A 21,632-nucleotide genomic window follows, 5' to 3' on the forward strand; every position below is an offset into this window, starting at 1 on the left:
CAGACTGGTACCCAGGATAAACCAAGCAGTGGAATGTTCTCTAAACAGACTGGTACCCAGGATAAACCAAGCAGTGGAATGTTCTCTAAACAGATTGGTACCCAGGATAAACCAAGCAGTGGAATGTTCTCTAAACAGACTGGTACCCAGGATAAACCAAGCAGTGGAATGTTCTCTAAACAGACTGGTACCCAGGATAAACCAAGCAGTGGAATGTTCTCTAAACAGACTGGTACCCGGGATAAACCAAGCAGTGGAATGGTATATTTATGTATCATCTGTCACATGAGAATAAACAGCCTGGCTACTATTTAGGGGTAGGGGAATCTTTTTTATTTTATTTTAATTTTCTCCCCAATTTCGTGGTATCCAATTGTTAGTAGTTACCATCTTGTAATATTGTTTGTACAGATGAATGTCAATTATCCTAGCCATGACATCATTTTCTGGAATTTTTCAAGCTGTTTAAAGGCACAGTCAACTTAGTGTATGTAAACTTATGACCCACTGGAATTGTGATACAGTGAATTACTTGTCATGCACAAAGTAGATGTCCTAACCGACTTGCCAAAACTATAGTTTGTTAACAAGAAATTTGTGGAGTGGTTGAAAAACTAGTTTTAATGACTCCAACCTTTAGTGTATGTAAACTTCTGACTTCAACTGTAATTATTGTGTGATGTTTTTAACACTTAAAATAACTTCATACGGTCTGAATATGAATATTGATTCAGTACATAGTATTACATTACAATGCAGTACATTAGCTCACATTCATCGATGAGGTTCCTGATGTGGTCTTGCTGTGTTGATGATGTTTCTTGTCATTTCTTCAGTTACTTTCCGCTTCTTCTTTTTGTGTGTCATTCTTGCCGGATCAGAATGACATGTGCTGTATATAGGATAAAATATTATTGTTTTAATGTTAAACTTGTTTTATTGTCAGGCACTAACAGTATTCTGTACTGGCTATTTATATATTGTAAACTGGAATTAAAATTCCGCTGTGTTCAGACAGGAATGTGATTGAAATTTCATTACATTAATTTGATTAATCGATTTATACTTTTTGTTTGATTCAGTTGTTTTGTATGCTGAAGTTACTTTTGGAACCCAAACAGACCTGGGATCAGGCTAATGAAATGCCACTCACCTTTGGAAACAGGCTCCTGAGACTGAGTCGGTCCCTAGGTGGGTGAATATGGGGCAGGGTGGTCTCAGAAACAGCCATTCCATCCCTGCTGACATGCTGGGTAGCTCCTCGGGCTCAGAGACAAACTCCCTTACAGGGACAGGAGGCAGTGGAGGGAATCTATCAACAGAGATTCAATACATCCATCCTAAGGTCAAATGGGTTTGGCATGTCACCAGGGTTGGGATCAATTACATTTTAATTTAGGAAATATTCAGGAAGTAAAATTAAGTGGAAAACAAAGGGAGAATTGGAATCAGATTTTCATGCTGATTTCCTCAGTTGAAATGGAATTGACCCCAATCCTGCATGTCAAAACATGGTAGTGAATATACTGTTAATGAAATGTGTACAGCTCTGTTAATGAAATGTGTACAGCTCTGTTAATGAAATGTGTACAGCTCTGTTAATGAAATGTCTACAGCTCTGTTAATGAAATGTCTACAGCTCTGTTAATGAAATGTGTACAGCTCTGTTAATGAAATGTCTACAGCTCTGTTAATGAAATGTCTACAGCTCTGTTAATGAAATGTCTACAGCTTTGTTAATGAAATGTCTACAGCTCTGTTAATAAATGGCAGTTTGTTTCATCCTCAGCCTCCTGTAATGTTCCTGTACCTCCTAACTCTTCACTCACTTTGGACAACCTCCATCTATGTTGTATCTTGTGGCAATGTGTGTAAGGATAACAGCCACTGTTGTGTTAGCCCATTTTTCTGTTAGGAATATGGAGACCATCTGGTGTCTGTCCAACTGTAGGTTTATGTCTTTCTACTACTGACTCTTGGAGAGTGTATTGTACCAGAGGACTCTAAGAGCATCTTAATGTGAGAGGAATAACATATCAAACAGGCTTCTGTTGGTGGATATTTGAATGTCTATTTGAGATAATCTATTGAGATACTAAACTGGGTGAAATTAAATAAGACATCAACAGATAAAGCTTGTAAACAAGTAAACAAACAACACACAAATGACAGCACGTTTAATGAGTGATCTTGGACAGGTAGAGCGAGGGTTACTGTGTGAGGTCTGTCTGTGGAGAATAAAAGGCTATGTATTTTCTAGTGGCTGCCACTGATATCCTTGGTCTTCCTGAGTCCTGTTGTTGTCCTCCCAGTCCTGTCCTCCGTCAGTCCTAGACCGTACCACAGCTGGCACTTACACTGGTGTCCCTGAGCTATGCTGCACTTCGCCTGACTACACACACACACACACACACACACACACGCACACACACACACACACACACAGACACACACACACACACACACACACACACACACACACACACACACACACACACACACACACACACACCTATAATGTCTACTATTGTATGTTTACTGAAGGTACGTCAACATTTGTACATCTACGCATCTATATTTATGTATATCACTGGGTAACTACGCGTCTTTACCTGTTGGATGGGAGTTGTAGGCTGGATGGGGCGGTGTAGGATGTGGGTCCTCTCCCTGAGAGAGAGAGAGATAAGAATTTAGAATAAATAGAATGCTTTTCACATACAGTATGTCAAAGAGAGCAGAAATGACCATTCCTAAAAAAACGACAACAACGTCTCAGACAATGGCAATTTGGCTGGTACGCTTTGAATTCAATTGCAATGCCCTTTCTAGTCATTTTTATTCTATGGCTGTAACAGTTCCATCTACCACTCTCTGCTTACACTGGACTGGGGAGAGCCTTCTGATGGACTTGTCTCCTACAGGCAGATTAGCCAGGCCGGGCAGTCGCTCCCCGTCTCTGTTGTCCCGGGGAAGCTGTGAGTGGGGCAGGTGGGTGGCCTGGGGGCACTGGCAAGGACCCCAGTCGTAGCCTACAGTGCAACATGGACAAGATGGGATGGATACAGATTAGTAATGAGAGGCAGGTATGTGGTGTTACAGAGAGAAGTATTAAAGGCAGAGAAGAGAAGCAAAGAGAAGAGGAAAAGAGAGGGAAAGAGAGAAGAGAGGAAAAGAGAGGAGAGGAGAGGAGAGTAAAAGGGAGGAGAGGAGAAGAGAAGAGAGGAGAGGAGAGTAAAAGGGAGGAGAAGAGAAGAGAAGAGAAGAGAGGAGAGGAGAGGAGAGGAGAGGAGAGGAGAGGAGAGGAGAGGAGAGGAGAAGACCTTGAAAAGACCTACTCTACCATTGAGGGTCAACTGCATCCTGCTCCTCACATAATCAGCCATCAGGTGCTGCAGGTACTCCGACTGTAAAATCGAAACCAAGACAAGCCAATCTTTCAAATAACGTACTGTAGTGTAAAACAAAGTGTTGTCGGCTTTGACCTGTCAATAAGAGTTCTACCTTCGATGTCATGGCCGGCTTCTTTGTGTCAAAGACAAGGTATAGGACAGATACCTGGAGGAAACACGCAGGGAGGACGGTGATACATGCTCTGAACATGTATCATCATGATAAAGGAATAACTGAGAGATGCAGAAATAAACACATGCTTAAGAGGAATGCTTATTTACATGCACAACAGGAGAAAACAGACTTTCAGTGGTTCAAATGAATATCATGTCGTGAGTGTGAACGTGGGAATGCAGTATTCTCCTACACCACTTGAGGGGGGTAAGAGAATGATGAAAAATATAACCAGTGTAACAGTCTTTCTCTCCGTTCAGAAGGAACGATAGACTGCCTTCTTATCTGGAGGACTTGGCTCAGGGGGGATCAGTTGTCTCTCCCTCCATTTTGGAGGTTCCCTCCTGGGCACTGCTGGAGGAGCCTTTAACTGGAACACAAACAGAGGCCCCATACACACTCAGGTTCTACAACTGATGTACAACACATTTGACACAATGGTTGTAGCTAATACAACAGATCATTTCTGATGAACTTGACTGCACAAAAAACGTTAACATAACCTTAGAGGAGACACCACACAATGGTTGTGTAAGTGACCCCACACTCTCTACACTCTTAGAAAAAAGGCAGTGGGAGGATATTTGGGGGGGTTCCAGGTAGAACCCTTTTTGAGTTCCATGTAAAATCCTCTATGGAAAGGGTTCTACATGGAACCAAAGGGGTTATACCTGGAACTAAAAAGGGTTCTACATGGAACCAAAAGGGTTCTACCTGGAACTAAAAAAGGTTCTACATGGAACCAAAAGGGTTCTACCTGGAACTAAAAAGGGTTCTTCGAAATGGCACCTTTTTTTCTAAGAGCGTAGCCCTCCCTCGTACATCTATCCACCAGTTCCTGTTTCACCTGACATGCTTTCCTTTTCATCAGATTGGTGAGCAGGGTCAGGGTCAGGGTCATGGTCATGGTCCGGGTCAGGGCAGGGTAATGGTCAGGGCAGGGTCAGGGTCATGGTCAGGGTAAGGGGCATGGTCAGGATTAGGGTTAGGGTCAGGGTAATGATCAGGGTCAGGGTAATGGTCAGGGTCAGGGTACGGCCCACGCTTGGATTGCGTCCTACCTGACAGGTCGCTCCTACCAGGTGGCGTGGCGAGAATCCGTCTCCTCACCACGTGCTCTCACCACTGGTGTCCCCCAGGGCTCTGTTCTAGGCCCTCTCCTATTCTCGCTATACACCAAGTCACTTGGCTCTGTCATAACCTCACATGGTCTCTCCTATCATTGCTATGCAGACGACACACAATTAATCTTCTCCTTTCCCCCTTCTGACGACCAGGTGGCGAATCGCATCTCTGCATGTCTGGCAGACATATCAGTGTGGATGACGGATTATCACCTCAAGCTGAACCTCGGCAAGACGGAGCTACTCTTCCTCCCGGGGAAGGACTGCCCGTTCCATGATCTCGCCATCACGGTTGACAACTCCATTGTGTCCTCGTCCCAGAGCGCTAAGAACCTTGGCGTGATCCTGGACAACACCCTGTCGTTCTCAAATAACATCAAGGCGGTGGCCCGTTCCTGTAGGTTCATGCTCTACAACATCCGCAGAGTACGACCCTGCCTCACACAGGAAGCGGCGCAGGTCCTAATCCAGGCACTTGTCATCTCCCGTCTGGATTACTGCAACTCGCTGTTGGCTGGGCTCCCTGCCTGTGCCATTAAACCCCTACAACTCATCCAGAACGCCGCAGCCCGTCTGGTGTTCAACCTTCCCAAGTTCTCTCACGTCACCCCGCTCCTCCGCTCTCTCCACTGGCTTCCAGTTGAAGCTCGCATCCGCTACAAGACCATGGTGCTTGCCTACGGAGCTGTGAGGGGAACGGCACCTCACTACCTCCAGGCTCTGATCAGGCCCTACACCCAAACAAGGGCACTGCGTTCATCCACCTCTGGCCTGCTCGCCTCCCTACCACTGAGGAAGTACAGTTCCCGCTCAGCCCAGTCAAAACTGTTCGCTGCTCTGGCCCCCCAATGGTGGAACAAACTCCCTCACGACGCCAGGACAGCGGAGTCAATCACCACCTTCCGGAGACACCTGAAACCCCACCTCTTTAAGGAATACCTAGGATAGGATAAAGTAATCCTTCTCCCCCTCCCCTCCCCCTTAAAAGACCTAGATGCACTATTGTAAAGTGGCTGTTCCACTGGATGTCATAAGGTGAAAGCACCAATTTGTAAGTCGCTCTGGATAAGAGCGTCTGCTAAATGACTTAAATGTAAATGTAATGTAAATGTAATGGTCAGGGTTAGGGTCACGGTAAGGTTCAGGGTAATGGTCAGGGTCATGGTAATGGTCAGGATAATGGTTAGGGTCAGGGTAATGGTCAGGGTAATGGTCAGGGTTATGGTAATGGTCAGGGTAATGGTCAGGGTCATGGTAAGGGTCAGGGTTAGGGTCAGGGTAATGGTCAGGGTCATGGTAAGGGTCAGGGTAATGGTCAGGGTTATGGTAATGGTCAGGGTAATGGTCAGGGTCAGGGTAATGGTCAGGGTTATGGTAATGGTCAGGGTCATGGTAAGGGTAATGGTCAGGGTAATGGTCAGGGTCAGGGTAATGGTCAGGGTTAGGGTCAGGGTAATGGTCAGGGTTAGGGTCATGGTCAGGGTTAGGGTCATGGTCAGGGTCATGGTCAGGGTTAGGGTCAGGGTTATTGTCAGGGTAATGGTCTACAATTCTACAATTCAGTTGTAGAAACATCTCAAGGACGATCAATAGAAACAGGATGCACCTGAGCTCAATTTCAAGTCTCATAGCAAAGGGTCTGAATACTTATGTAAATAAGGTATTTCTGTTTTTTATTTGTAATAAATGTGCAAAAATGTCTAAAAACCTGTTTTCACTTTGTCATTATGGGGTATTGTGATGTCATTATGGGGTATTGTGATGTCATTATGGGGTATTGTGATGTCATTATGAGGTATTGTGATGTCATTATGGGGTATTGTGATGTCATTATGGGGTATTGTGTGTAGATGGATGAGGTAATTTTAGAATAAGGCTGTAACTAACAAAATGTGGAAAAAGGGAAGGGGTGTGAATACTTTCCAAACGCACTATACTTGGGGGTTCCTCTTCATTTTCATTGCCTATGATGTTAAAAGCATGGGACTTACAGGCTTCAATACATATTTGCTTTTCTTCAACGTCTTATTGACACCATTATCCTGTAACGTAAAAGGATAGCAAAAATCAAGCTTACTAAGATGAACTAACAAAGGAAACTGATCCGTACTTCTAAAGGACAAATCTGACAGTGTAGTCCATATTGAGAGAGAGAGAATGACACAAACATCCCAATGATGATACTCACCCCATTTTCCTCTCTCTCCCTGGCTCTGACCAGGGGAGATCTGTTCCTCTCCTTCTTGGACTTCAGTTTCTTACGGGACGTCATCTGTGTTATAGAGAGAATACAAACAGACCGGTGGGTTATTAGTCACCTCGAAAAACACCTACCCCGAGACAAAAACGTTTTGTTAGCGAGACAGTAATACTACTGTTACTACCTTGTTGAAGGCCTGGAGGTGAGTAGGAGGCCCGTCCGTCTGGGAGCTGTTGGATCCACTGGTGCTGGCCTCGTGGTCGGTCAGTGAGGTATCTGTAGGCTTGTTGTCTATTGGCAAACCTGCCTCCTGTCTCATGATCTCCTGTAGCTCTCTCAAACACGCGCTGTACTGCAGAAACAACACACCAGTGAGATCTGTTTCAGTATAGCTACTGTGCTTACACTGTGGACAAGCAGATATCGGCAGGACTACAGACAGTTGTGTTCGATTCTGGTCCCACCTTTGTCCGGTCCGGGTCACAGTAGTCCAGTAGTGTGTCACAGAACTGAGCCCCCAACATCTCTAGGTCCTGAGTGCTGAAATGGGTCCCCTTCCTCTTACCTGGAATCCAACCAAAAGTGAACATCTTTGGTCTGAATCTGACTTGTAAACTCTGAGACGTGCAGAGTTCACTCTGAATCAAGTACTTTAGTAATAATACGTCTATGAAATGTTTCCTTTCCATTCACACACTGTATATAGACTTATTTTTGTTTTTTTTGACTGTATGTTTTGCTTATTCCATGTGTAAACTCTGTGTTGTTGTACGTGTCCAATTGCTATGCTTTATCTTGGCCAGGTCACATTTGCAAATGAGAACTTGTTCTCAACTAGCCTACCAGGTTAAATAAAGGTGAAATAAATAAATAAATAAATAAAAATGTAACTAACGTTTGGTAGAAAAATATGTCTCCACTGTCTCTCTCTCTCTTCTGCTAGAGAGACAGCGGTCCTTTATTTTTTTAAACTAGGCAAGTCAGTTAACAACAAATTCTTATTTTCAATGACAGCCTAGGAACAGTGGGGTTAACTGCCTTGTTCAGGGGCAGAATGACAGATTGGTTTATTGGTTAACTGATTGATTGGCTAACTGATAGATTGGTTGATTGGTTGATTGGTACCTCTGGACCATGGTGTGTGTGGCCCACACAGTAGGGAAGGAGTCTCTGAGGTTGTACCTTGTCAGCTCGGGGATTTGAACTTGCAACCTTTCGGTTACTAGTCGAACGCTCTAACCACTAGGCTACGCTGTCGTGGAGATCCTTACCGATGTTGGAGCCACAGAACGATGTCTCCAGGGTGAAGGAGTTGAGGACCCCCAGCCTCCACAGAGACACTCTGCCTGTTCCCTCCTTACTGCGCTGTACCTTGAACTTACAGCTCCCGAACGAGAACTGAGGACACACAAGATTAGCTGAATCTTGGAAAACACCAACAGTCAACATGAGAAAGAACTAGGCAGTCAACATGAGGTCAACAGTCAACAGTCAACATGAGAAAGAACTAGGCAGTTCAAATCAAGCTACATTCTGTTTAAACTGTGTGATCTTATCTCAGCCATTTCATCTCAATTGAGGCTGTGTTCATAAAGTGTCTCAGAGTAGGAGCGCAGCTTTAGGATCAGATTAGCCTTTTAGATCAGAATGAATAAGATTACATGGACAGTGGGGGACCTGATCCTAGATCAGCACATACTCTGAGACCCTTTGTGGATACGGAACCTCGTCTTGACTAAAACAATGAGTGAGGAAGAGTAATGAACCATGTCAGGGCAATTCTTGCTGAGCATCAGAGGGAAGACTCGTTCGTGAGGGTGTCTGTCGGCGGCCCGGGGGTTCTCACAGCCGTAGGTGAAGACGTTGTGTTTACGGCTGTGTCCATGGAGATCACAGTACAGCAGCACCTTACGCTCCTCACACAGTCTGGAGAACATATGTGGTATTATTGTTTGATCAAATTGTCTGACTGATTGGTTAACTGACTGATTGGTTAACTGACTGATTGGTTAACTGACTGATTGGTTAACTGATTTGATTGTTTAACTGATTTATGGATAGATTGGTTTATTGGTTAACTGATTGATTGGCTAACTGATAGATTGGTTGATTGGTTAACTGATTGATTGGTTAACTGATTGATTGGTACCTCTGGACCATGGTGTGTGTGGCCCACACGGTAGGGAAGGAGTCTCTGAGGATGGACTTGTAGTTGCGGTTGAGGTCACGTCCGGTCAGCGAGCAGCGGTAGTTTCCTACTATAACCCCGTCCGGGTTCAGCATGGGCACCAGCTTGAAGACGAAGGCATCTCGGAGTAGCGCCGCATCCGGAGAGTCTCCCAGCAGGAAGTTCAGGATACCCCTCATCACCCAGGAGCTGTTGGTCGGTTGTATATTTGATGTATAGTATGGCACTCTATCAGAGTTATCCTACCATGCTTTACGGAATGAAAATAACACTTCACTTAGATTGTGTGGCAATAATGAAATCAGGACTCTGAATTTGGTCAAAAGCAGTGCACTATACAGAGACCTCAACCTCAACTCTGGGCCTGGAAGCAGTGCACTATACAGAGACCTCAACCTCAACTCTGGGCCTGGAAGCAGTGCACTAAACAGAGACCTCAACCTCAACTCTGGGCCTGGAAGCAGTGCACTATACAGAGACCTCAACCTCAACTCTGGGCCTGGAAGCAGTGCACTAAACAGAGACCTCAACCTCAACTCTGGGCCTGGAAGCAGTGCACTATACAGAGACCTCAACCTCAACTCTGGGCCTGGAAGCTAGTTCCACTGCATTTTCATTGTTCCCCTCTAATCAGGGACTGATTTAGACCTGGGACACCAGGTGGTTGCAATTAATTATCAGGTAGAACAGAAAACCAGCGGGCTCCGGACCTCGTAGGATCAGAGTTGAATAGCCCTGATATACAGAATAGAGTGCCATTTCAGACACGTCCAAAGCACTACCCGTTTGTCTGTACCCGTTGGTCTGTACCCGTGGGTCTCTACCCATTGGTCTCTACCCGTTGGTCTGTACCCATTGGTAACTGCCTGTTGGTCTGTACCCGTTGGTAACTGCCTGTTGGTCTGTACCCGTTGGTCTCTACCCGTTGGTCTGTACCCTTTGGTCTGTACCCGTTGGTCTGTACCCGTGGGTCTCTACCCGTTGGTCTCTACCCATTGGTCTCTACCCGTTGGTCTGTACCCATTGGTCTCTACCCGTTGGTCTGTACCCATTGGTCTCTACCCGTTGGTCTGTACCCATTGGTGTCTACCCGTTGGTCTGTACCCATTGGTCTCTACCCGTTGGTCTCTACCCATTGGTCTCTACCTGTTGGTCTCCCCGGGGTGTATCCGGGCGGTCAGCACCACAGCAGGCTTGTGAATCCTGTCCTCACGGTGGGATGGGTTGGTCACCGTCAGCACCGGAACCAGGTTACCCGCCAGCGACCGGCACAGAGTCCGCACCTTACAGAACCGCGAGCGGTGGGGGTCCCGCTCGATCTCGGACAGGTGGGCCCACAGGTTGGAGTAGGTGTAAGGGAAGCAGTGGGCCAGGTAACAGGTGTCCTGATCAAGGTAACAATAATAACAACTTCACTCTATTGTAAATACAATGTATTATATTGTGTATTTGAAGAGAAGTATAATATATATTGATATATTGTAACATGTTGCTTAAATAAGCCAAAGAAAATGACAACAAAATCCCCATTTATACCTGATTCTAACATGTATCCTTTGTTGTGATCTTGTCCACATTCTGATTGGGCCCACATTTTTAGACAAGTGTAGACAATTAAAAGATGCATTGTGATCAGATCTTCCTGACCACCTCAGGAGGTATTCAGACAGGCATTATGTCTGGATATCTTACAAGTGTAAACAGATCTGGACACACCATTTAAATAGTTATTATCCTCCTTATAAAATCATTGACAGGTGGCACTATTGACTTATGGCATCAATATGTAAAATGTAAATAAATACATCCATATTATTTTTGAAATAATACTTTTGGAATAATTTGCATACAGGAACGGACCATGAAATCTATTCACAATGCGGACACAGTGGATGGATATGACATATTTTAATACCATGTGTAGACATATTTCTGAAACTGTGGGTACAATCAGAATGTGGACAAAGGATTAAAGTCAGAGCTGGCCCTTTTCATTTAATGATGTGATTGATTGTTGGCTCCAAGCACCGTTTCATTGATTTACACAAGACAAGAGGATAAGAGTTCAGCACTGTTGTTCTTTCCCTTTACCTGGTCATAAGACAAGAGGATAAGAGTGTGGTTCTTTCCCTTTACCTGGTCATAAGACAAGAGGATAAGAGTGTGGTTCTTTCCCTTTACCTGGTCATAAGACAAGAGGATAAGAGTGTGGTTCTTTCCCTTTACCTGGTCATAAGACAAGAGGATAAGAGTGTGGTTCTTTCCCTTTACCTGGTCATAAGACAAGAGGATAAGAGTGTGGTTCTTTCCCTTTACCTGGTCATAAGACAAGAGGATAAGAGTGTGGTTCTTTCCCTTTACCTGGTCATAAGACAAGAGGATAAGAGTGTGGTTCTTTCCCTTTACCTGGTCATAAGACAAGAGGATAAGAGTGTGGTTCTTTCCCTTTACCTGGTCATAAGACAAGAGGATAAGAGTGTGGTTCTTTCCCTTTACCTGGTCATAAGACAAGAGGATAAGAGTGTGGTTCTTTCCCTTTACCTGGTCATAAGACAAGAGGATAAGAGTGTGGTTCTTTCCCTTTTTACCTGGTCATAAGACAAGAGGATAAGAGTGTGGTTCTTTCCCTTTACCTGGTCATAAGACAAGAGGATAAGAGTGTGGTTCTTTCCCTTTACCTGGTCATAAGACAAGAGGATAAGAGTGTGGTTCTTTCCCTTTACCTGGTCATAAGACAAGAGGATAAGAGTGTGGTTCTTTCCCTTTACCTGGTCATAAGATAAGAGGATAAGAGTGTGGTTCTTTCCCTTTACCTGGTCATAAGACAAGAGGATAAGAGTGTGGTTCTTTCCTTTACCTGGTCATAAGATAAGAGGATAAGAGTGTGGTTCTTTCCCTTTACCTGGTCATAAGACAAGAGGATAAGAGTGTGGTTCTTTCCCTTTACCTGGTCATAAGACAAGAGGATAAGAGTGTGGTTCTTTCCCTTTACCTGGTCATAAGACAAGAGGATAAGAGTGTGGTTCTTTCCCTTTACCTGGTCATAAGACAAGAGGATAAGAGTGTGGTTCTTTCCCTTTACCTGGTCATAAGACAAGAGGATAAGAGTGTGGTTCTTTCCCTTTACCTGGTCATAAGACAAGAGGATAAGAGTGTGGTTCTTTCCCTTTACCTGGTCATAAGACAAGAGGATAAGAGTGTGGTTCTTTCCTTTACCTGGTCATAAGACAAGAGGATAAGAGTGTGGTTCTTTCCCTTTACCTGGTCATAAGACAAGAGGATAAGAGTGTGGTTCTTTCCCTTTACCTGGTCATAAGACAAGAGGATAAGAGTGTGGTTCTTTCCCTTTACCTGGTCATAAGACAAGAGGATAAGAGTGTGGTTCTTTCCTTTACCTGGTCATAAGACAAGAGGATAAGAGTGTGGTTCTTTCCCTTTACCTGGTCATAAGACAAGAGGATAAGAGTGTGGTTCTTTCCCTTTACCTGGTCATAAGACAAGAGGATAAGAGTGTGGTTCTTTCCCTTTACCTGGTCATAAGACAAGAGGATAAGAGTGTGGTTCTTTCCCTTTACCTGGTCATAAGACAAGAGGATAAGAGTGTGGTTCTTTCCCTTTACCTGGTCATAAGACAAGAGGATAAGAGTGTGGTTCTTTCCCTTTACCTGGTCATAAGATAAGAGGATAAGAGTGTGGTTCTTTCCCTTTACCTGGTCATAAGACAAGAGGATAAGAGTGTGGTTCTTTCCCTTTACCTGGTCATAAGATAAGAGGATAAGAGTGTGGTTCTTTCCCTTTACCTGGTCATAAGACAAGAGGATAAGAGTGTGGTTCTTTCCCTTTACCTGGTCATAAGACAAGAGGATAAGAGTGTGGTTCTTTCCCTTTACCTGGTCATAAGACAAGAGGGTAAGAGTGTGGTTCTTTCCCTTTACCTGGTCATAAGACAAGAGGATAAGAGTGTGGTTCTTTCCCTTTACCTGGTCATAAGACAAGAGGATAAGAGTGTGGTTCTTTCCCTTTACCTGGTCATAAGACAAGAGGATAAGAGTGTGGTTCTTTCCCTTTACCTGGTCATAAGACAAGAGGATAAGAGTGTGGTTCTTTCCCTTTACCTGGTCATAAGACAAGAGGATAAGAGTGTGGTTCTTTCCCTTTACCTGGTCATAAGACAAGAGGATAAGAGTGTGGTTCTTTCCCTTTACCTGGTCATAAGACAAGAGGATAAGAGTGTGGTTCTTTCCCTTTACCTGGTCATAAGACAAGAGGATAAGAGTGTGGTTCTTTCCCTTTACCTGGTCATAAGACAAGAGGATAAGAGTGTGGTTCTTTCCCTTTACCTGGTCATAAGACAAGAGGATAAGAGTGTGGTTCTTTCCTTTACCTGGTCATAAGACAAGAGGATAAGAGTGTGGTTCTTTCCCTTTACCTGGTCATAAGACAAGAGGATAAGAGTGTGGTTCTTTCCCTTTACCTGGTCATAAGACAAGAGGATAAGAGTGTGGTTCTTTCCCTTTACCTGGTCATAAGACAAGAGGATAAGAGTGTGGTTCTTTCCCTTTACCTGGTCATAAGACAAGAGGATAAGAGTGTGGTTCTTTCCCTTTACCTGGTCATAAGACAAGAGGATAAGAGTGTGGTTCTTTCCCTTTACCTGGTCATAAGACAAGAGGATAAGAGTGTGGTTCTTTCCCTTTACCTGGTCATAAGACAAGAGGATAAGAGTGTGGTTCTTTCCCTTTACCTGGTCATAAGACAAGAGGATAAGAGTGTGGTTCTTTCCCTTTACCTGGTCATAAGACAAGAGGATAAGAGTGTGGTTCTTTCCCTTTACCTGGTCATAAGACAAGAGGATAAGAGTGTGGTTCTTTCCCTTTACCTGGTCATAAGACAAGAGGATAAGAGTGTGGTTCTTTCCTTTACCTGGTCATAAGACAAGAGGATAAGAGTGTGGTTCTTTCCCTTTACCTGGTCATAAGACAAGAGGATAAGAGTGTGGTTCTTTCCCTTTACCTGGTCATAAGACAAGAGGATAAGAGTGTGGTTCTTTCCCTTTACCTGGTCATAAGACAAGAGGATAAGAGTGTGGTTCTTTCCCTTTACCTGGTCATAAGACAAGAGGATAAGAGTGTGGTTCTTTCCCTTTACCTGGTCATAAGACAAGAGGATAAGAGTGTGGTTCTTTCCCTTTACCTGGTCATAAGACAAGAGGATAAGAGTGTGGTTCTTTCCCTTTACCTGGTCATAAGACAAGAGGATAAGAGTGTGGTTCTTTCCCTTTACCTGGTCATAAGACAAGAGGATAAGAGTGTGGTTCTTTCCCTTTACCTGGTCATAAGACAAGAGGATAAGAGTGTGGTTCTTTCCCTTTACCTGGTCATAAGACAAGAGGATAAGAGTGTGGTTCTTTCCCTTTACCTGGTCATAAGACAAGAGGATAAGAGTGTGGTTCTTTCCCTTTACCTGGTCATAAGACAAGAGGATAAGAGTGTGGTTCTTTCCCTTTACCTGGTCATAAGACAAGAGGATAAGAGTGTGGTTCTTTCCCTTTACCTGGTCATAAGACAAGAGGATAAGAGTGTGGTTCTTTCCCTTTACCTGGTCATAAGACAAGAGGATAAGAGTGTGGTTCTTTCCCTTTACCTGGTCATAAGACAAGAGGATAAGAGTGTGGTTCTTTCCTTTACCTGGTCATAAGACAAGAGGATAAGAGTGTGGTTCTTTCCCTTTACCTGGTCATAAGACAAGAGGATAAGAGTGTGGTTCTTTCCCTTTACCTGGTCATAAGACAAGAGGATAAGAGTGTGGTTCTTTCCCTTTACCTGGTCATAAGACAAGAGGATAAGAGTGTGGTTCTTTCCCTTTACCTGGTCATAAGACAAGAGGATAAGAGTGTGGTTCTTTCCCTTTACCTGGTCATAAGACAAGGATAAAGACCTGGGATAAGAGGATGTGGTTCTTTCCTTTACCTGGTCATAAGACAAGAGGATAAGAGTGTGGTTCTTTCCCTTTACCTGGTCATAAGACAAGAGGATAAGAGTGTGGTTCTTTCCCTTTACCTGGTCATAAGACAAGAGGATAAGAGTGTGGTTCTTTCCTTTACCTGGTCATAAGACAAGAGGATAAGAGTGTGGTTCTTTCCCTTTACCTGGTCATAAGACAAGAGGATAAGAGTGTGGTTCTTTCCCTTTACCTGGTCATAAGACAAGAGGATAAGAGTGTGGTTCTTTCCTTTACCTGGTCATAAGACAAGAGGATAAGAGTGTGGTTCTTTCCCTTTACCTGGTCATAAGACAAGAGGATAAGAGTGTGGTTCTTTCCCTTTACCTGGTCATAAGACAAGAGGATAAGAGTGTGGTTCTTTCCCTTTACCTGGTCATAAGACAAGAGGATAAGAGTGTGGTTCTTTCCCTTTACCTGGTCATAAGACAAGAGGATAAGAGTGTGGTTCTTTCCCTTTACCTGGTCATAAGACAAGAGGATAAGAGTGTGGTTCTTTCCCTTTACCTGGTCATAAGACAAGAGGGTAAGAGTGTGGTTCTTTCCCTTTACCTGGTCATAAGACAAGAGGATAAGAGTGTGGTTCTTTCCCTTTACCTGGTCATAAGACAAGAGGATAAGAGTGTGGTTCTTTCCCTTTATCTGGTCATAAGACAAGAGGATAAGAGTGTGGTTCTTTCCCTTTACCTGGTCATAAGACAAGAGGATAAGAGTGCGGTTCTTTCCCTTTACCTGGTCATAAGATAAGAGGATAAGAGTGTGGTTCTTTCCCTTTACCTGGTCATAAGATAAGAGGATAAGAGTGCGGTTCTTTCCCTTTACCTGGTCATAAGACAAGAGGATAAGAGTGTGGTTCTTTCCCTTTACCTGGTCATAAGACAAGAGGATAAGAGTGTGGTTCTTTCCCTTTACCTGGTCATAAGACAAGAGGGTAAGAGTGTGGTTCTTTCCCTTTACCTGGTCATAAGACAAGAGGGTAAGAGTGTGGTTCTTTCCCTTTACCTGGTCATAAGACAAGAGGATAAGAGTGTGGTTCTTTCCCTTTACCTGGTCATAAGACAAGAGGATAAGAGTGTGGTTCTTTCCCTTTATCTGGTCATAAGACAAGAGGATAAGAGTGTAAGACAAGAGGTTCTTTCCCTTTACCTGGTCATAAGACAAGAGGATAAGAGTGCGGTTCTTTCCCTTTACCTGGTCATAAGATAAGAGGATAAGAGTGTGGTTCTTTCCCTTTACCTGGTCATAAGATAAGAGGATAAGAGTGTTCTTTCCTTTACCTGGTTCTTTCCCTTTACCTGGTCATAAGACAAGAGGATAAGAGTGTGGTTCTTTCCCTTTACCTGGTCATAAGACAAGAGGATAAGAGTGTGGTTCTTTCCTTTACCTGGTCATAAGACAAGAGGATAAGAGTGTGGTTCTTTCCCTTTACCTGGTCATAAGACAAGAGGGTAAGAGTGTGGTTCTTTCCCTTTACCTGGTCATAAGACAAGAGGATAAGAGTGTGGTTCTTTCCCTTTACCTGGTCATAAGACAAGAGGATAAGAGTGTGGTTCTTTCCTTTACCTGGTCATAAGACAAGAGGATAAGAGTGTGGTTCTTTCCCTTTACCTGGTCATAAGACAAGAGGATAAGAGTGTGGTTCTTTCCCTTTACCTGGTCATAAGACAAGAGGATAAGAGTGTGGTTCTTTCCCTTTACCTGGTCATAAGACAAGAGGATAAGAGTGTGGTTCTTTCCTTTACCTGGTCATAAGACAAGAGGATAAGAGTGTGGTTCTTTCCCTTTACCTGGTCATAAGACAAGAGGATAAGAGTGTGGTTCTTTCCCTTTACCTGGTCATAAGACAAGAGGATAAGAGTGTGGTTCTTTCCCTTTACCTGGTCATAAGACAAGAGGATAAGAGTGTGGTTCTTTCCCTTTACCTGGTCATAAGACAAGAGGATAAGAGTGTGGTTCTTTCCCTTTACCTGGTCATAAGACAAGAGGATAAGAGGATGTGGTTCTTTCCCTTTACCTGGTCATAAGACAAGAGGATAAGAGTGTGGTTCTTTCCCTTTACCTGGTCATAAGACAAGAGGATAAGAGTGTGGTTCTTTCCCTTTACCTGGTCATAAGACAAGAGGATAAGAGTGTGGTTCTTTCCCTTTACCTGGTCATAAGACAAGAGGATAAGAGTGTGGTTCTTTCCCTTTACCTGGTCATAAGACAAGAGGATAAGAGTGTGGTTCTTTCCCTTTACCTGGTCATAAGACAAGAGGATAAGAGTGTGGTTCTTTCCCTTTACCTGGTCATAAGACAAGAGGATAAGAGTGTGGTTCTTTCCCTTTACCTGGTCATAAGACAAGAGGATAAGAGTGTGGTTCTTTCCCTTTACCTGGTCATAAGACAAGAGGATAAGAGTGTGGTTCTTTCCCTTTACCTGGTCATAAGACAAGAGGATAAGAGTGTGGTTCTTTCCCTTTCTTTACCTGGTCATAAGACAAGAGGATAAGAGTGTGGTTCTTTCCCTTTACCTGGTCATAAGACAAGAGGATAAGAGTGTGGTTCTTTCCCTTTACCTGGTCATAAGACAAGAGGATAAGAGTGTGGTTCTTTCCCTTTACCTGGTCATAAGACAAGAGGATAAGAGTGTGGTTCTTTCCCTTTACCTGGTCATAAGACAAGAGGATAAGAGTGTGGTTCTTTCCCTTTACCTGGTCATAAGACAAGAGGATAAGAGTGTGGTTCTTTCCCTTTACCTGGTCATAAGACAAGAGGATAAGAGTGTGGTTCTTTCCCTTTACCTGGTCATAAGACAAGAGGATAAGAGTGTGGTTCTTTCCCTTTACCTGGTCATAAGACAAGAGGATAAGAGTGTGGTTCTTTCCCTTTACCTGGTCATAAGACAAGAGGATAAGAGTGTGGTTCTTTCCTTTACCTGGTCATAAGACAAGAGGATAAGAGTGTGGTTCTTTCCCTTTACCTGGTCATAAGACAAGAGGATAAGAGTGTGGTTCTTTCCTTTACCTGGTCATAAGACAAGAGGATAAGAGTGTGGTTCTTTCCCTTTACCTGGTCATAAGACAAGAGGATAAGAGTGTGGTTCTTTCCCTTTACCTGGTCATAAGACAAGAGGATAAGAGTGTGGTTCTTTCCCTTTACCTGGTCATAAGACAAGAGGATAAGAGTGTGGTTCTTTCCCTTTACCTGGTCATAAGACAAGAGGATAAGAGTGTGGTTCTTTCCCTTTACCTGGTCATAAGACAAGAGGATAAGAGTGTGGTTCTTTCCCTTTACCTGGTCATAAGACAAGAGGATAAGAGTGTGGTTCTTTCCCTTTACCTGGTCATAAGAAAAGAGGATAAGAGTTCAGCACTGTTGTTCTTTCCCTTTACCTGGTCATAAGGGAAGCAAAAGGTCCAGGAGAGGGAGTAGCAGGGCTGGTCGGCGTGGTGCCGCCCGTTACGTTGGTAGGAGACCTGTTGGCCCACGCGGTGCCAGCCCACCCCCTGGATCCGTGCCTCCTCCTCAGAGTAGAGCAGAGGCAGCTGCCCCTCTTCATACAGACTGGTCACCTTCAAATCAACATCTATTCATTATTATTACTTATTAAGTGTTAAGTTACTGTGTGTCATATGAACATGTTGTAAAATACTTCACGACATAAAAAGAGAAGAGAATAGACGTGAGGGAAAAGAGTCCCAGTAAAAATGGTAATAACTACCTACCTTCAGCAGGTTGGTGATGGTGAAGCGGTAACGAACCCCCGCCCTCGTGTTCCTCACCCGGAAGTAGAACCACTGAGTGTGCTTCTCTGTGTACAGGTCCGTCCGCAGGGAGAGCTCATAATCAAATTCACCACTGGAATGAAATTAAATAAGATTATACAGAATGAAAATGACTGGGGACATTCATTCACTCAGAACTAGGATGTGTGACAACATACGAGGATTGAAATCGAATCACACAACACAGAAAATAAGTTGTTGGTGAGTGAACATTCATTCACTCATAACTTCGAATGACAGTGTGAGGGTTTACAATACTTATGGATGCTCTGTACTCACACCCTGGTTGCTTTCAGCAGGTTGCCACTCTCGAAGCGTCCCTCGAACAGCAGAGTGATGTCATCAGGGCCAGAGAGAGACACAGCAGCAGCGGTCAGGGAGGAGCGACGGCCCCCCACACGAGAACCCAGGAAGTAGTTCTCTTTATCTGCACAGACATGGACATTTAAAACAAAGAGACACATGACGTGTCCTGGGGGATGAGCATTTGTTTCTATCCATGTGCACTTGATTTGTCTTGACTGGAGAAATGGAATCAGTGGAGAACCCCCCGCCCATCTGAAACTCCAAACAAAACAAACAGCCTTCTATTTGTCCCCAGGCAGGTGTGTGGAAGAGCTCAGTGATTGACAGAGTGGACATTTGCTTTTATTTGAGTTTACTTCTCTGTGTGTCATACACAACGGTGCCTTCCACTTCAGACTCTGGTCTCAGCCACTCGCTGGTGTTCATCTGAGCACACAGTGGCTCTGGGAAGGGAGGAGCCCACTCTGACAACAGACAAGAGACAGAGAGAATAGAGAAGACAAATAGGGAGTGCTGCTTTGCTTGTAAAAAAACATATAAATAAAAAAGGTGCTCTTTGGATCTAAGATTGAGAGAGCTTTTCCTGAATGTCGTTTCAGTACATGAAGTGCTCTTGTAATGTGATATTGACTCTGGCCTAAAGTCTAGCTTTCCTCTAAATGATTATACATCTCTTGAGACCTCCCATTTCTCTTTAATCTGTAGTATTCTCACCAATATGCTGAATGTCCCCCGGGATGACCTCCCACTCGTGGGGCCAGCGTGGCAGTGTTTGGGACACATGTCCAGACACACCGTACAGGTGTCGGGGCTCCCTGAGGCGAGGCACAGCCCTTCCCGACTGGATCTCAAATACCACCTGGGTGGTTCTGGGTAGTGGAGAAACACGTGACACATCTGTGTGGGAAGAAGTTGGGGTTTTAGCCAATATGGTGAGCAGTTTGGGAAGCAGTTACAATACCTGTAGCTTCACGACTAGTTTAACTACAAGTTCCATTGGTTTGGTGAAAGTTAGTTAGATTAACTAAATTCCAAACCATGTAGTTAATTCAGTGATTTCATTGTTCTTTGAAACTTTAATGATACAATAGACTTAAACATTTCTTACAGCTCTACCTTTGACAGTGAAAACAAAACAACCAAGCTATGGTTGGTGCTATGTACCATCCTGTTCTTGGATTCTATCTCACCTTCACTCTTGTGGGAACACTCCTCCTCCACAGGTGCCTTCACCTGTTCTTCATCCTCCAACTCCTCTTCATCATCAAAAGATGAGTAGCTGAAAGAACTGTGACATGTTCTTCTATGAATGTTGTCCCTCATCTCATGGTCATCCCCTGTAAATCCTGTGGAATGGCAGGATCATGTATCTAATTTTGAACGTACATCAGGGTAATCTCACTCACCGCGAGACTGCAAGCTTTCATAAACATGCATGAATCTCATGCCATGATCTCAGTGTCAAGATCATACTAACCCTCATATTGCCTGTTGTAGAGAGGATACATCGTAGATGCATGTCCTTTTAGAACGGTTTCTACGTCTGTGTCTTCGTATTGTTGCCCATGGAACTGTTGGTATCATGAATATAGTTTTCTGAAATAGTCACACATAGGTTATGATTGTGAAGTCTGGTTCTAAAAAGCATAATAAACATGAGTCAGGTAAACCCAGCAGAACACCATTTTTTGTTGTTTACAGTTGCAATATCAATTTCCATAGTGGTTTGAGGGCAGATTTCCAAAATACCTCTCCTTGGAATCCTGCAGCCAGTCAACCAGACTGTAATTCAATCTGACTGCACAGAAATTCACCCCATCACTTAAAACTTGCTGGCCTGATCTCATTTAGCAGCGTTGTACATTCAAAAAGATGAGACACACACTCCAGAAAGTCAAAGGCCAGCTAAATGAATTAGAATCTGACAGACGTTTTCCATCACCCATCGTGGTTTGGTTTCATTGACTGATGAACTAAGCAAAAATAAACTTCTACAACAAAAACGTGTATTAAATCCAAAACAACAAGAAAACAACAGGTAACGTTAAAATGCATTACTATCGTGATAACTAGGTTTAATTGGTTTAGCCAACAATTATAATTTATAATTATATATTTATAATATAATGCTGACGTTTTATTCATTCAAGGTCAGGATTTGATCAACATCAGGAACACAAGCATTTCGCTACACCCGCAAAAACATCTTCTAAATATGTGTATTTGATTTGATCAACTCACACACATTGTCACCTGTGAAAGAACAAAACACAACACACACCAGTCAGTGGGCACGTTAACGTTAGCTAGTTTAACGTCTTTGTTACTGTTTGGTTTAGGTAAAACTACAATAGCTCGTTATCAATATACTTCCTATGCAATTATTGAGTGAGTGCATTCGCTACCTACCGCATAGTAGAAAAGCATCATCCGCAGCGTGTTGTTTCCGGTGAAGACAGCAGAGCGGAAAATGCACAGTACAC

General features: G+C 43.7%; 2 protein-coding genes across 3 annotated transcripts; both read right to left on the reverse strand.

Moving 5' to 3' along the window:
- Positions 1-267: 267 nt before the first annotated feature.
- Positions 268-3,600, reverse strand: LOC135573330 (uncharacterized). 2 transcript variants are annotated; one of them, XM_065022325.1, is made up of 6 exons: positions 3,502-3,600; positions 3,341-3,404; positions 2,880-3,029; positions 2,613-2,667; positions 1,154-1,312; positions 268-892 (listed from the first exon to the last, which is right to left on the reverse strand). In XM_065022325.1, the coding sequence occupies exons 1-6, from the start codon at positions 3,598-3,600 to the stop codon at positions 775-777; spliced, it is 645 nt and encodes a 214-aa protein (XP_064878397.1). In that variant the 3' UTR covers positions 268-774. The 2 variants fall into 2 exon arrangements, with proteins under 2 accessions (XP_064878397.1, XP_064878398.1); XM_065022326.1 differs by lacking the exon at positions 3,502-3,600 and having other exon boundaries at positions 3,341-3,424.
- A 211-nt stretch (positions 3,601-3,811) lies between these two features.
- Positions 3,812-21,409, reverse strand: LOC115133940 (cytosolic carboxypeptidase 2-like). The gene is made up of 16 exons (XM_065022324.1): positions 20,627-21,409; positions 20,340-20,495; positions 19,864-20,046; positions 19,506-19,613; positions 19,123-19,270; positions 18,784-18,916; positions 18,451-18,630; positions 10,223-10,461; positions 9,038-9,265; positions 8,655-8,814; positions 8,160-8,286; positions 7,353-7,453; positions 7,073-7,240; positions 6,877-6,960; positions 6,680-6,730; positions 3,812-3,934 (listed from the first exon to the last, which is right to left on the reverse strand). The coding sequence occupies exons 1-16, from the start codon at positions 20,655-20,657 to the stop codon at positions 3,821-3,823; spliced, it is 2,211 nt and encodes a 736-aa protein (XP_064878396.1). The 5' UTR covers positions 20,658-21,409; the 3' UTR covers positions 3,812-3,820.
- Positions 21,410-21,632: the final 223 nt, after the last annotated feature.

The sequence above is a fragment of the Oncorhynchus nerka genome, linkage group LG9a, assembly GCF_034236695.1.
Source record: "Oncorhynchus nerka isolate Pitt River linkage group LG9a, Oner_Uvic_2.0, whole genome shotgun sequence".
NCBI classification, from domain to species: domain Eukaryota; kingdom Metazoa; phylum Chordata; class Actinopteri; order Salmoniformes; family Salmonidae; genus Oncorhynchus; species Oncorhynchus nerka.

Excerpts from the sequence above, each read along its gene's own strand:
- LOC135573330 (XM_065022325.1), bottom strand. The coding sequence starts at position 3,600 with ATGTTCAGAGCATGTATCACCGTCCTCCCTGCGTGTTTCCTCCAGGTA. Across the intron at positions 3,405-3,501 it reads AGCCGGCCATGACATCGAAG|TCGGAGTACCTGCAGCACCT; the intron begins GTAGAACTCTTA and ends TCGATTTTACAG. Across the intron at positions 1,313-2,612 it reads CTACAACTCCCATCCAACAG|ATTCCCTCCACTGCCTCCTG; the intron begins GTAAAGACGCGT and ends CTCTGTTGATAG.
- LOC115133940 (XM_065022324.1), bottom strand. The coding sequence starts at position 20,657 with ATGTATCCTCTCTACAACAGGCAATATGAGG. Across the intron at positions 18,917-19,122 it reads CTGCTGAAAGCAACCAGGGT|TGGTGAATTTGATTATGAGC; the intron begins GTGAGTACAGAG and ends ATTTCATTCCAG. Across the intron at positions 7,241-7,352 it reads GTGACCCGGACCGGACAAAG|TACAGCGCGTGTTTGAGAGA; the intron begins GTGGGACCAGAA and ends TTGTTTCTGCAG.